Genomic DNA, 14,125 nt, shown 5'->3' on the forward strand with positions numbered 1-14,125 from the left:
TATATGAAGATATGAAATTACGATAGTAAACTTTTGCTATCTACGCAAACAATATTGATATTTATGGTTTTTTTTATCTTGTCATCAATGTGCATGTATCGTATTATTAAACATATAAACAAAGTGTCATTGGGTGCAGTAAGTGTGTTGAAGTACAATTGTGATTTAACAAGATTAGAGAGAGGTTAAGCTAGCGATAAAACTAGGTTTAATCCACCATTTTAATGCCTGTACTAAGAAAACAATTATGACCGTTGATTGCTTTCGTTTAATGTGTTTGAAATTTTGATTATACTATTTGCTAACGGACTTTTCGTATGAATTTCCTTGGAGTTCATTAAAAAAAATTACTTTTTATAAAGTTTGTTTTTGTTAAATTTGCCTTTGCCTTGTGGCTCAATAGTTTAAAACTTGCATATTATGCTGTAAGTCGTCACTCATTCAACAAAACAGATATAATGCAATAATTCAGATTGATAAAACATTCCAAAAAATATCATAGTTTTATATCATATTATTTATACACTGTGTTCCCCTTTGTTTTTTTATGATTATTGTTGATTGTTGTACATTCTTTTATGGCTTCCAAGTATACTCTCTATAGTCATGTTGTTAAGAACGTCTTTATTTATATTGCAAAGTTTACTTGCATAATAATATTAAACAAGAAAGTCAGTTCTTATACATTTCTCTTTTTTTTTAATTGTCTAATATACCATGTCATAAGCTCGTGCTTATTCTTACCTAACTCAACTTTTGCTTTGTTCCTAAGCTCTCTAATTTTTAATTCTCCAATTTTGTAAGCACACGCTTGACCGGGCCATGTGATGTATCTGTCAATTTCAGTCGCAATCCCACTTTCCCCATATGCAGTATAAGTTGCCATATAATCGATTGCTTGTTGTCGTGTCCAGCTATCGAAATAAAAGAATATGTCACCCTTTTGGATTTATAAATCAATATGTAGGTTGTAACTCCCGCAGGACGAGGGTTGAACCACACCATACACCTAACACGTAGTCTTCTTTGGAGTAATAATGTCCTATGAGTCAGTTTTGGAAGTTTGTTTTTTTTATATGTTTTCGAGTCTTAGTCTGTGGTCTTTTACTTTTGCTTATGTGCTTTGTCTATAGTGTTTAGATGCCATTTTGTGGGGGTTTTTTGTTTGTTTCCATAGTTGTGTGTTTTTATAGTAATTAAGATTGCAACACAATGTTGACTGCTTTACCACATATTTTTTACATTTTTACCAATTATATCTGTTTGTTTTGCTAACATATTGTTATCACTATAATATAACTTTTCGTTTATAATTTTCCATGATGTTCGGTATATTTGTTTTCTTACATTTTGATAGCCGTTTCCTTACTTTCATCTTAATCCATACTATTTGAAATATTTCGGAAATATTTCAGTGTTTAGTTACTTAATGTTATTATTTTACTATAGTTTTAATATTAATAATCTATTATTACAAATACAAATAAGATGGAACATAAGAAAGACATTTTACTCTTGTACAAGTAGCAAATAAGTTAACTATGTTCTTACTTTTTGGAGTGCAGGCCTGTGTCTACAACTAGTCTGCATGCACGAAATATTTCTGACCCATATCTACCGAGCCTACAATAAATCAATATGTGACCTTTAATTACGTAATTATTTTTAACAATGCCTAAAGTGTCATTTTCAGTAAAAGTTTTTACACACCAATAAAACAACAAATAGAAGGATTCAATGTGTATGACTACCTATTTAAGCTACAAGTTTTATCAAGCCGTACGTTTGTTTTTCTCTTCATTGTTTAAATGGTGTCACGAATAGCACGTGCAGTCAAATATATTGCATGTTGATCTGAAATAAAATCTAACTTCTGGAATGCCTCACTATTGTGAGAGAAAAGCTAACATCTAAACTTACAAATCATAATCATCCTTGTAAAGACCCATTTCTTCTCCTAATGATTCTGCATATAAGGCCCAACCCTGAAATTAAACATATGAACTATGTTTTCTTACTCTTTTCAATGATATTATTTAAAGTTAAATGCACATATACAGACCCCATTTTTGGGTTTATAAGTTTTATGTTTATAAAGCTAACATTATTAATAAAGCATTTTAATCTGACAAAGACAGTTTTTTTAAATATGCGAAAGCTGATTTACTGTTATATGCTGTCATCTGCATACAGTTGTCATTTGTAGTTAGTACGTAGAAGTTTATTTATATCATTTAATTATTTTTTATATAGTATAACAATCTGTAGTTTGTTATCGTTTATACCAATTATCAAGTATGAAGGAAACATTATATTTTTCGTTGTTATTTCATTTTTTTTTAATTGGGTTATTTATCAATCTCGAAAAATAAGTATCCCAAAATAATAAATAGAACAACAGTAGACGAATGATAGTTCACCCTTTTGGTCATTTCATTAGGTATGGGCAATGCATGTCTATTTTGTTCCTATTTGATTAAAAGTGTGATTACTATATAAAACTTCTAACTGTGTGTACATTATTAAACTAATTGTACTGTATGTACTTTATTAAACTAGTTGTACTATGTGTACTTTATAAAGCGAATTGTTCTGTGTGTACTTTATAAAACAAATTGTATTACTGTGTGAACTTTATAAAATCAATTGCATTGTGTGTACTTTGTAAAACTAATTGTAGTATTTGTACTTTATCAAATTAGTTTTACTATGTGAACTTTATAAAACGAATTGTACAGTGTGTACTTAAACAACAAATTGTATTGTGTGAACTTTATAAAACTAATTGTACTGTGTGTACTCTATAAAACAAATGGTACTATGTGAACTTTATAAAACTAATTGAATTGTTTGTACTTTATAAAACAAATTGTAATAAGTGAACTTTATAAAACTAATTGAATTGTGTGTACTTTATAAAACTAATTGTACGAAATGTACTTTATTAAACTAGTTTTACTGTGTGTACTTTATAAAACAAATTGTGTGAATTATGGCATTTATTGTCTAGCAATATATACCTTACATTGTTACATTGATACCAACAAACTATTTGAAAATAAGCATCTGTTCTCTTATTCATTCCTTACTTCTACAAATGCTGTATAAAATGGAAACAAAGCAGGAGCTTGAAAGTATTTTTCAATGATACCATTTCTTCGGAAGTCTGCTATTTTGGCCACCAGTCCTGTGCTGATCTGTAAGTGTGATATATATATACAGATCTAACATTGTTGGGTTGATGTTTAGACGAGTTGTATATACATTATGTACACAGCCATGTATCACCATCATTGATGGCGATCCGATGGATACATCTGTTGTAGAGTTGTCACTGACTCAGACGTACTTATAAATATAATTATTTTCTGTGACTGTATATTACATTAATTTGTAAGATCCTTTACTATTGATAATTTAGCTGATCTGTAACAATAACATCTTCATGCCTTATATATCATGTACTGTAGTACGCCGCTAGATTAAAACTGACGTGAAAAGGTAACACACGGCCAGCGAAAGCTCTTTTTTTGAGAGCCCAGGTGGTCGTGTGGTCTAGCGGGACGGCTGCAGTGCAGGCGATTTGGTGTCACGATATCACAGTAGCATGGGTTCGAATCCCGGCGAGGGAAGAACCAAAAATTTGCGAAGGCAAATTTTACAGATCTAACATTGTTGGGTTGATGTTTAGACGAGTTGTATATACATTATGTACACAGCCATGTATCACCATCATTGATGGCGATCCGATGGATACATCTGTTGTAGAGTTGTCACTGACTCAGACGTACTTATATATATTAGGCGAGTGACTTATTTCAAAAAGACGCTTAGTTAACGACTTTAATGCACCCACCTAACACACGGCTGTATTATATATCATTCGAAAGCTGTTAATCTGTACTTTCTGTTTTGCCCGGTCGTAAAAAAATCGTACGGTGCAATTTTTGTTAAATCAAGGTCAAAGGTCATGAAAAAAAATTCCAATTTTTGCGATTACTAAATAAAACGCCATTTTCTAATTCTTGTACCATATAATTTTCCAGAAGATCATATGAACTTTATGGAACATGATACATAATTTCCAAATCAAACAGAAAATAAGAGATTCGATGCGCAAAATTTCCCGAAAATTGAAATTTATCACAAATCCTAAAAAAAAAAAAAAAAATTATTCAAAAAGTAAAATACTTCTTGGGGAATCGATATTTGAATGCTAAAACAATAGATAAATGTGTATGTTTTAGGTCAAGGAATATTTGGTTTTGTAATTTTAAGATGCAATTATTAATTATTGTTCATTGAACAGCCTTCTATTGAAGTGTTGCCCAAAAATCTGCCATCTGCAAATAGCGATCATTTTGTTAATCTATGTTAAAATAGCACATCGCTAATTGTGAATATCAGGGAGGAGAATTATTTTCCATAATAAAAGAAGGGGTATTTAAAGTAAGAAAAGAATATATGCGAGGTAATTGAGGTTAAAATATGTTTTTTACGAAGTCAAACTGTTTTACTTTTTGTAATCTTGTTTAAATGCAAACATTACTTTGCGACTAAATCTTGGGCAACATTGAAATAAGTAACCTTGTTTAGAAACACTTGGTTGTCTAAAGCAGGATGTAAACGAACTAAATAAAATGCGGCTGCTTCTTATTTAGTTTTAAATCGTGTTATAGTAAGTCATATTAAATGTGTTTAGAAGTTTAATCGCTTTAATTATTTGAATAAAATATGCTTTGAGTATTTTCTACATAAGCTTTAAAAATGCAAATGCATGTCATTGTGTATGTAAAACACTATAAGCAGTTGTGAAATAACAAAATGAAAAAGTTAAATACCCTTCTTGACCTCATAAGATCATTCGATGTTTTAGGAGTGTTCGTTTTCATGGTATGCTGTGTTTTTTGGACTGTTGTTCATCTCTTGGACTTTAATCTTATTTTGTTCATGGTTTTAATTAACTTTATTTGATTCATGGTTTGAGATGTTGATTGTCCCTTTGGTATTATTTTACTTTAAACACATTAACTTGCAGTAATGAAAATCAGCCAAAAAATCAAGTCAAAGTGAAGTGAAGAAGATTAACGCAATAAGACAAATATCCGCGAAAATAATTTTAATTTGCTCACGATGATATATATATAGAACCAAATCGTTATCATGATACATTAAGCTACACTGATCTACAATTTTTAAACCTTTTACTACTTGAATAGTGACGAAATATATCAAAGGGACATCAAACTCATAATTAAAAACGAACTGACAAAGCCAGGCAAAAAAACGAACAAGACAAGCAACAGTATACAAAACACAACATATAAAACTACAGATTGAGTAACACAAACCCCCAAAACATTTTTTGAGTGAACTCAGGGGCTCCCGAAGGGTAGGCAGATCATGTTCCACAAGTGACACCCGTCTTAGTTTAAACATACTAATTTATAGTGGATTGGGAAACAAGTTTTGCAACTTAAATTAATCGCTTTCCACTTTGCGGGTGCGAGTGCTGCCTTGTAGCGGCATTAGCCTGCTCTTTTTCGAAATCTACAAAGGTGTGTTTAACGTGCAAGAGACATGGCTCTCTCTTAACACGGGTCAGCCATTTATCGTCCCCTTCCGACGGACTTTCATCGTTTCCTCAAGACCATACTCACAAATGGTGTCAAGGAAGAGCCGAAAATTCAGTCCCTGAAATTTTCATCACGGAACGGAAACGAACCAGGAACCTTTGTGTTAGTAGTCCGATGCACTAACCACTACACCACGACTCTCTTTTACCCGTCTTGTGGCTCATGTATTTCCTAACTCGGTGCCAAGCCTTATTCGGTTGGTGACATTCACGGCAGAAATGACGGCAATTTGGTTACGTCGATGGAACTTATCAGTCGTCATCTGGCGAAACAGATATCTCATAATTGCAACCAACTCGTAGTGGCGTCCATGAAATTTTCAAAGGGATGATTTCAACTTTGCATTTGAACTCTGGTTTAAAACATGTTTAAACCACCATTTTTCTTCAAATGTCCTGTACCAAGTCAGGCATATGGCAGTTGGTATCGAATAATCTGTTTCTTTGTATGTTGGCGTTTGTTTTTGTAGCAGTTCTGTGTTTCGGTTATATCGTTGTGTTCCTCTTCTAGTTGATGCGTTTTCCTAGTTTTTGCTTTGTGACCCGGATTTATTTCAGTTACTAGTAAATCGATTGATGACTATTTAATAGCGGTATACTATAGTTGCCTTTATGCAGAGGAGTTGAGGCTCATATCGGTCTATCCTTTAGTAGTATAGATATTCAGGCGTTGCTATAATGTTGTTACATAGAAATGAAAAGTTTATAATTTGGTAGTAAGGGGTGTTTTATGGGTTGTTTTATGCTCATCTCTTTTGTCGTAAAACTTGTTCTCAACCAACCCTCATCATCGATTTCAAGATACGTGATAGAGTAAACTATCTTTTGAGTCTTTTATTTTTATTGAAAATACGAGTCCAACATTGTCACAAATTTTGCGATATTCAGTGAGATGACATCATCTATATAATGGAACGTGAAGTTTCAAGATAATGATAGCTTCTTTTCAGTCGTCATCAGAAACTCTTGCATGAAGTCATCCTCGCATGAAAAATGAACTAGTCATTCAAGCTATTCAGGAAGTCTAGTTGTAACTAGAATCGTTGCGCATTAATGGATATTTTTTCTTCAAAATTATTCTTATTTGACGAATTAATGCATGTAAACAATGAACAACGCAATTTAAGCAATCAAGTAATCAAGTTTTAAAATGTGTTTACTAGTTTTTGAAATTCTTTGAAATTTCAATTTTCATCAATTTATTTTCTATTTATTTTGGTCTAAATTTTCTATTCACATTAAATAAATAAAAGGTCTTTTCACTACATCAATATTTATAATGAAGCTACAAATCAAACAATTAGAAAAGTCGAAATATGTTTATTTCAGTCTGGTAGTTACAATGCAGTTTGCAATCTCTTAGTTTCACCCCCTTTATTTCAAGCAATAAGATGATTCGCGCACATATTTTTTCTACTCTAAATTTTTCAGATTCTTAAGAATTTGTTTATTAAATCTTATATTGACCACATACAATGTTTAAATAGGAAGAAATGCTTAAAAGCTGGGTTTTTTTCGCAGATGGCGGTATTTTGGGCAACTGTATGAGTTGTTATGATTTGCTGTTTGATTAGAAGTAAGCATAATTTTAGGAAATTTTATGATGTCAAAAACTTCTTTGATAGTCATTACAGGGTTTTACTTAGTTTTAATTGATTAGCATTTGCACTAGAAAGAAAAATTTGGGTTTTTAAAACATTTTTTTAACTTTTACTCGAATTTCAGGAAACATGTGCTATCTGTCAAAAACACGCTTTAAATATTAAAAAATGCATTTGAATAATGACTGTTAATCTCTCTGCTAAAAGTTTAAATTGTTTGCATATGTGAATTTCGTATATAAAAGTCATAGTATGCAATCAGGCTGAAATCTTAGAAAATATGCACTTATTCGTCCTTGGCCTTTGATCTTGATTTGACGGAAATTGCACCGTACGATTTTTTTACGACCGGGCAAAACAGATAGTACAGATGTGTAGCTTTCAAATGATATATAATTTAGCCGTGTGTTAGGTAGGTGCATTAAAAAAAAATTTTCATGGTTAAAGTCACTCGCCTATATATGTATATATAGACAATGATAGACAATAATAGCTAAATGCCAGAAAAATTATAAACAAATTATTGATCTCTTTGAGCTTTTGAGTTTGCCAACTGATATAGGACTTTCCGTTTTAAATTTTCATCGGAGTTCGGTATTTTTGTTATTTGACCTTTCTTTTACCTAGCTAAAACCAGAAGATCTGTTCTTACAGCTTACTGCCCCTGTTCTAAATTACAATCAGAGAGCTTTTCTAATTAACGTAATTTAGGAATATGCTACCGTAGTAGTGTTAAACAGTTCTATTATAGAACAGTTTTAGCGCAGATCATTCTGACAGCTGTAAAAAGAGTTTAGAACTGATTAAAATTAGTAGTTATGTCGTGGTAAATGTCAATGCATTGATTCCCTTATTTCTTTGTCACAATTCCAACCTCTTCTGATGTTTCTAAACTCCTTAGCAAATCAATAAACGTCATTACTTAAGCAGCAACTGATTGCAATTTGATACATCTGCCCATACACCGTGTTTTTTTAAGGTAGGGTTTCTGTTTTTGATTTTGTTTTCCCTTCAGAAATGATGTTGCTCGTCATTCTTTGACATATTATTTGCGAATGACCCTTGATTTCCTTACAAAGACACTGCATATAAAACTGTAGAATATCACAAACAATTATCATGATTATAAAATAAAGTCATCACAATTTAACAGTAACATCTCGCTATGCAATTTTAGTTGATAGTGAACTTGAACAGTTGCATACCCAACAGATGTAAAATATACTTACCCTACCCAAACAGTGTATCTTAACTATTTCAGGGAGATACTTTAGCTTTCAGTGTTATTTGATGGGTACCACATGTGGAGCAGGACCTGCTGACTTGACCGAAGGACCGGAGCTCACCCCCGGTATTTGTTACTTTTAGTATCTTTTACATGAGATAAATTCGTGCTTGTATGATATAACAACCCTTTTTAAGGTCCTTTATAATTCTTTTAGCATTTCGGCATCTTTTGTAACTTTTTGCACATAATTTACATTTACCTGTAAATGATGTCCTGGGTTCGTTTCGTGTATTGCTAAAGACATAAAATCTATTGTCACCCTGAATAATAAAAGCTACGCATATTTATATCATTAAAGAGATCAACATGTTTGAGTTTGCTATTTGACTTCATTTGATATAGAAATAATATATAACACCACTGGTGTAAACTAAACAGAATTGGTTTATTTTGCCAATGGACAATTCCATGAGTGGATTTGCTACATTGATTTCAAAATGGAAAAACAGTATTTCTGAATATATTAACAAATTAAGATTTTATCAATAAAGGCAACAGTAGTATACCAATGTTCAAAACTCATAAATCGATAGAAAAAAACAAATCCGGGTCACAAATCAAAACCGAGGGAAACGCAAGATATAATTGAAAACTAAAACGATTAAATCTTTGTCATAACAATAAGTGTTATGATACTTCTCACAATTTTCATTAAGAGCTTATTTTTGTATTGTTAAACTTTCGTATTCGTATTCATCTTCATATTTAGAAAATCGGATACCCGTAATAACGTACATTTCATCAGGATGCATAAGGTTAACTTGGAATACACCTGGCCTAGATCCGTCAGCTGTTCCTGTCAAGTACTGCCCGCCTGGTCCATCATTAGGCATTGGTCGTACCCTGTGTAAAGAAGATATTAAATGAGCGCACAAGCATCACTGAAGAGACATTCATAGTCACATCTCGTGCAATACAGTTTGTGACATAAATTTTGTTTTACTTTTAAATGACATGAAATATTGAAATTGTACTAGCGTCAAGAATAAATTGCAATACAAATGCTATTTCAATATTAATATAAAAGTGTAATGAAAGAAATTGGGATAATTATCTTTTATTACGCTTATTACATAAGAAATTTTACATTTTGAACAATTTTATACTTTTTAAGATCCTTACATCGTTTGATATCGAAATGACTTTTTAATTATATGAAGACGATATCGACAAACAAGCATCAATAATAAGCTTATTGTAAAATGTCATATATTTTTACTGCATAATTGAACTTATGTCTTCATATATATTGATAGTATTCTGATTTTCTTATTTATCCTCAAGTATGATTTTAAAATATACTTACTCCACTGGAAGGTCTGGTAAGTTCTTGAACATAAGTGGTAGTTTTGGTTCTATTTCCTCATGTATAATGTGGTTGAATCTGGCTAAAATGTCTGCCTTAAAAATGTAAGAACTTTAACTAACACATATATCTGTTGGGAAGTACATGTTGCTTCATGTGTTCACATTTGGAATTTTTTTTATAGTCAGCAGTATAACTGAGGTAAATTTTTCACGTGTTTCCTCTTGTTAGCGATTCCTTAGACTTTCGAATGTTTTAAATGTTTCGATTTTTTTTTAATACCCTCTTGAAGTTTAAAGTCATATGAAACCTCAAATTTAAAAAAAATGAAGCATAAATTTTTTATAACTAAATGATTAGATTTCTTTATAAAACCTATGTACATATACTTTTTTTCTGAAGACAATTCTTTGATTTGTGCACATTTAGATAAAGTTTACTTTTTTAATTGCTTGCTTCCAGGAAGCAATTCGCCGACATATTTTCCGTATGCAAAAGGACCTTAGCGTGACCCGTCCTGTAAAAATCCGGTGATCGCAATACGCATGGATCTCTCATTTAAATAAACTATTATCTGATTGTACATGTTATACACGTGCTCAATATTCATGTTCCTTTGTTGATTGCTTACTATAAGTTGGCTATCGGTAAACTACTGCTTCAAAACACGGCAAATAATTAGCCGCCATATTTTCACATAATAACAGACAGAGAGAAAAAAAATTGAAGATTATACGATATGATTGCGTAAAAAAAATGATAAAATCGTGCACAGAAGACTAAGTTTATGATAAATACATGCATTGATTCAAGAATTGAATAAACATTATGTTTTACCAGTCACTCGTTTCATATGACTTTAATGCATTTTTCCTATGTTTGCCAAATATTTGGTAATAAAGTTCTGGCAACTATTACGTTACAGATTTTCTTGTTTTTCCAAAGCCACTTGAATTTAATGTTATAATACACAGCTACAATAGATACTATGAGAAATCTATTGCTATACTTCTAGACTAGACATGGACTTCTGATACTTTTCTATTGTTTATGATTAATATTACCCCTGTTTTAAGATGAAATCTGGTGTCATTTTTGATGGTATCAAACGCTTCCTTAACAGACCCATGTAAGCCTAGTTTGGCCATTATCTGAAAAAGAACATAGCATGCACAAGCATTTTTTTAATTTTTATACTATTCATATAAATAAATTACACATTAAAACTTTCATTGCATTTTCGGTTTTGCATTTAAGTTCCATTAAATATTGTGTAAAATCACAAAACTCGACATTCATTTTTATTTTAATCGTTGATACAGTGTAAAGAAGAAGAATGTTATTTAACTGGTCCTTCATTTTAAGAAATAAAAAAAGGGAATACCGAATTCTATGTCTGAAAAGTCATAACACTACCCTTTTCTTAAATTTCCTACAGTTTTTGGATTGAAATAGATATTTTTCGATAAATATGTAGCGCAACTGACAACCAGTTAACGATGATTTGAATACCTACGGAAAAAACCTTAGTTCTTACTTTAAAATACTCATGTGTATATCATTTTGTCAGCAGTTTGGATATTTCCGTCATTCTTAGGGTCATACTAAACTTGTCCATATATTTCTTATCAGGAAAATCAAAGTAAAAACATTCAAATGTAATTACTTAAAGTTTTTCATGAAGATACATCATTCTTAGATAACAAAAATATTGTTTAAGATTTAGAGGCATAAATAGGGTGGAGTGGATCTTCCTATTTTATTATTCGAAAAATGTCCTTCTGAGTAGTCTATGATCTCGATGTTACAATCACAGCTATCTATTTTCAATACATGCTTTAGACAGCTGCCACAAACAGTATGAAATAAGAAGATCTGGCATGAGTGAGGCTACAGTTGGATTGTTAATATCTAGTTCACCTTTTTCATTTCCTTGGATATTCTTTCCACTTCATCCAATCCTTTTTGGTGAACTTCATCAGGTGTGAGTGGCAAAGACAGGTGCCACTGTAGAACTGACGTATAATAATGTGAACCTCTGTCCCAACCGCTGACACCATAACTGTCTCGAAGATGTTGAAAATAATCCTTAAAATAAAAAAAATAAAAAATGATTGTTTGAATTTTCTAATGTAAGATAACTATTTAACAAATGAACTATACATGCTTTGAGGAAAACGTATGTCTTTAACTAAAATTAAGCGGGTTTGTTGTCACATAAGCAAATACACTGTTAGCTTTGCGGTAATACACAAAAGGACACAAAAATATAAATTAAATGATTTCTGAAACAATCTATTTTTCGAAACGCATATATGTATGTACATATATGTATAAGCAAGTCTAAATTGAAAACTACGTTCAAACCTATGCGTTGGATAAAAACGGCAACTGTTTTACGTGTGCATGTAAAACAAATTTCGTTGTAGAAGGGTCTAAATACAGCACAACCAACATTTTCCAAAAGACAAAAAAGTTAAAAAGTATATTTATAAACAAAACGCATTTGACTAACAGGTCGAACAACTGATGTTCTTTAACCCTGCTGAATGCCATTGGCGATCCAAATTAGATTGATCACAAGATGTAACAAAATTGATCTATATATAAATTTAATACTAAACAGAAAACAATAAACTTGTGGCCAAGATGTTATGCCACAAACATAAGGTGTCAAAAAATTTTAGTACACCAGATCCGGATTTCGACAATAAATGTCTCTTCAGTGATATAATATATATATATGTATATTGCATCGGCTTTGTTTCGACATCCAAATGAAACACATTTAATACAGGTCTAAATAGTTGCTGTGCGCCGGTTGCCTGAAGACCACAATGCTTTACAAGTCTACAACAGCTATTCCATTAACAGGTTTTTTTTTCATCATCCATGAGTATCTTTACGCATATAAAACAGGTTGTACACCATATGACCTGGCTTTAAATTTCATTTTCAGCATTATACATAAAAAAAAATACAACCAGGAAAAGAAAAGCAAATCTATCCCTTTAATACAATACTTGGGTATGAACTCATGTTCTATGGAAGGGTTAGTCGCTAGAGTTTATGTACGATACACCTACCGTTGTCAGATATGTTTTAACATCTCTCAATGAGTGAAAATATGAGTTAATGGCTGTCTTTGCTCTATTACGTAATTCAGTTCTGAAGTAAACAGACAAAAAGAGACAAAGGTAAATAGAACTATGGCAAAAAAAAACGACACTTTAATTTATTTTAATTAGATCAAGCATTGTGCAATGCTAATCACAACATTTTGATAGAATTATATAAGTCTCGGAAAAAGCAATTCTTCATCAAACTGGAAAGGATAAGTTGTAATTTCACCAAAGGAACATTTTGTTTTATATATATAGATTATACCGTTGGTTTCCCGTTTGAATGGTTTTACACTGGTAATTTTGGGGCCCTTTATAGCTTGTTATTCTGTTTGAACCAAGGCTCCGTGTTGAAGGCCGTACCTTGACCTATAATGGTGTACTTTTATAAATTGTTATTTGGATGGAGAGTTGTCTCATTGGTACTCATACCACATCTTCCTATATCTATTACATTTTATCATATGAACTCAAAATCATGCGTGTGCCTTTTGAAGCAAGAAATCATCTAAGAGTCGATAGCACTTACTCAAAGAAAAGTTGATCATTTGCAATATCAGGGCTTGCAAGAAAGTATAAAACTCGAAACTTATAAAAAATTTCTTGAGGATAATTGACAGTCAACTTGAATATAATTAAAAAAATTAACTCGAAATGTTTTAAAGATAACGCGAACGTTATTAAAAGATAACTCAAACTTAACTAAAGATAATCTAACGTAATGGTAAGATACTCAAATGTAATTTAAAGATAACTGGAACATGATTAAAGATAAATCTAACCTAACTAAAAAGATAACTCGAACCCTTTTAAAAAGATAACTCGAACACAGAAAGAAAAATTATATAACAACAACAAATATATTATAGTTGTAAATTTCATATTATTTTACTGCAGATCTCTATATCAAGTAAGTCCCTCCTCTTACAGATCCTGCAATTATTGACTCAATATACCCAATGACATAATAACTATGTGTATTTTATATAAAATGTTACCATTTGTTTTCCCTTTGGTGTGTTGGAGTTTTCGACTTGCCATTTTATAAAGGACTTTCCGTCTTAAATTTCCCTTAAAGTTTGGTATTTTTGTTATTTCACTTTTTTCTAACGTAATAAATAGATACCTTAAAGACAATAAATAAATATCTTGAAGATAATTAATGAGCATGTA

The 14,125-nt window shown here is 31.3% G+C and overlaps 1 protein-coding gene across 1 annotated transcript in view; it reads right to left on the reverse strand.

Moving 5' to 3' along the window:
- The window catches only part of LOC139517772 (uncharacterized), a gene marked incomplete in the record, with an annotated part of 65,929 nt that overhangs the window by 46,034 nt on the left and 5,770 nt on the right, over positions 1 to 14,125 (reverse strand). The window contains 10 exon segments of the mRNA XM_071309160.1: positions 745 to 914; positions 1,552 to 1,623; positions 1,921 to 1,985; positions 3,090 to 3,197; positions 8,724 to 8,784; positions 9,260 to 9,367; positions 9,831 to 9,925; positions 10,895 to 10,981; positions 11,751 to 11,918; positions 12,917 to 12,998. Coding sequence (XP_071165261.1) covers positions 745 to 914; positions 1,552 to 1,623; positions 1,921 to 1,985; positions 3,090 to 3,197; positions 8,724 to 8,784; positions 9,260 to 9,367; positions 9,831 to 9,925; positions 10,895 to 10,981; positions 11,751 to 11,918; positions 12,917 to 12,998 — 1,016 coding nt within the window.

The sequence above is a fragment of the Mytilus edulis genome, chromosome 3 (genome assembly GCF_963676685.1).
Source record: "Mytilus edulis chromosome 3, xbMytEdul2.2, whole genome shotgun sequence".
Lineage (NCBI taxonomy): Eukaryota > Metazoa > Mollusca > Bivalvia > Mytilida > Mytilidae > Mytilus > Mytilus edulis.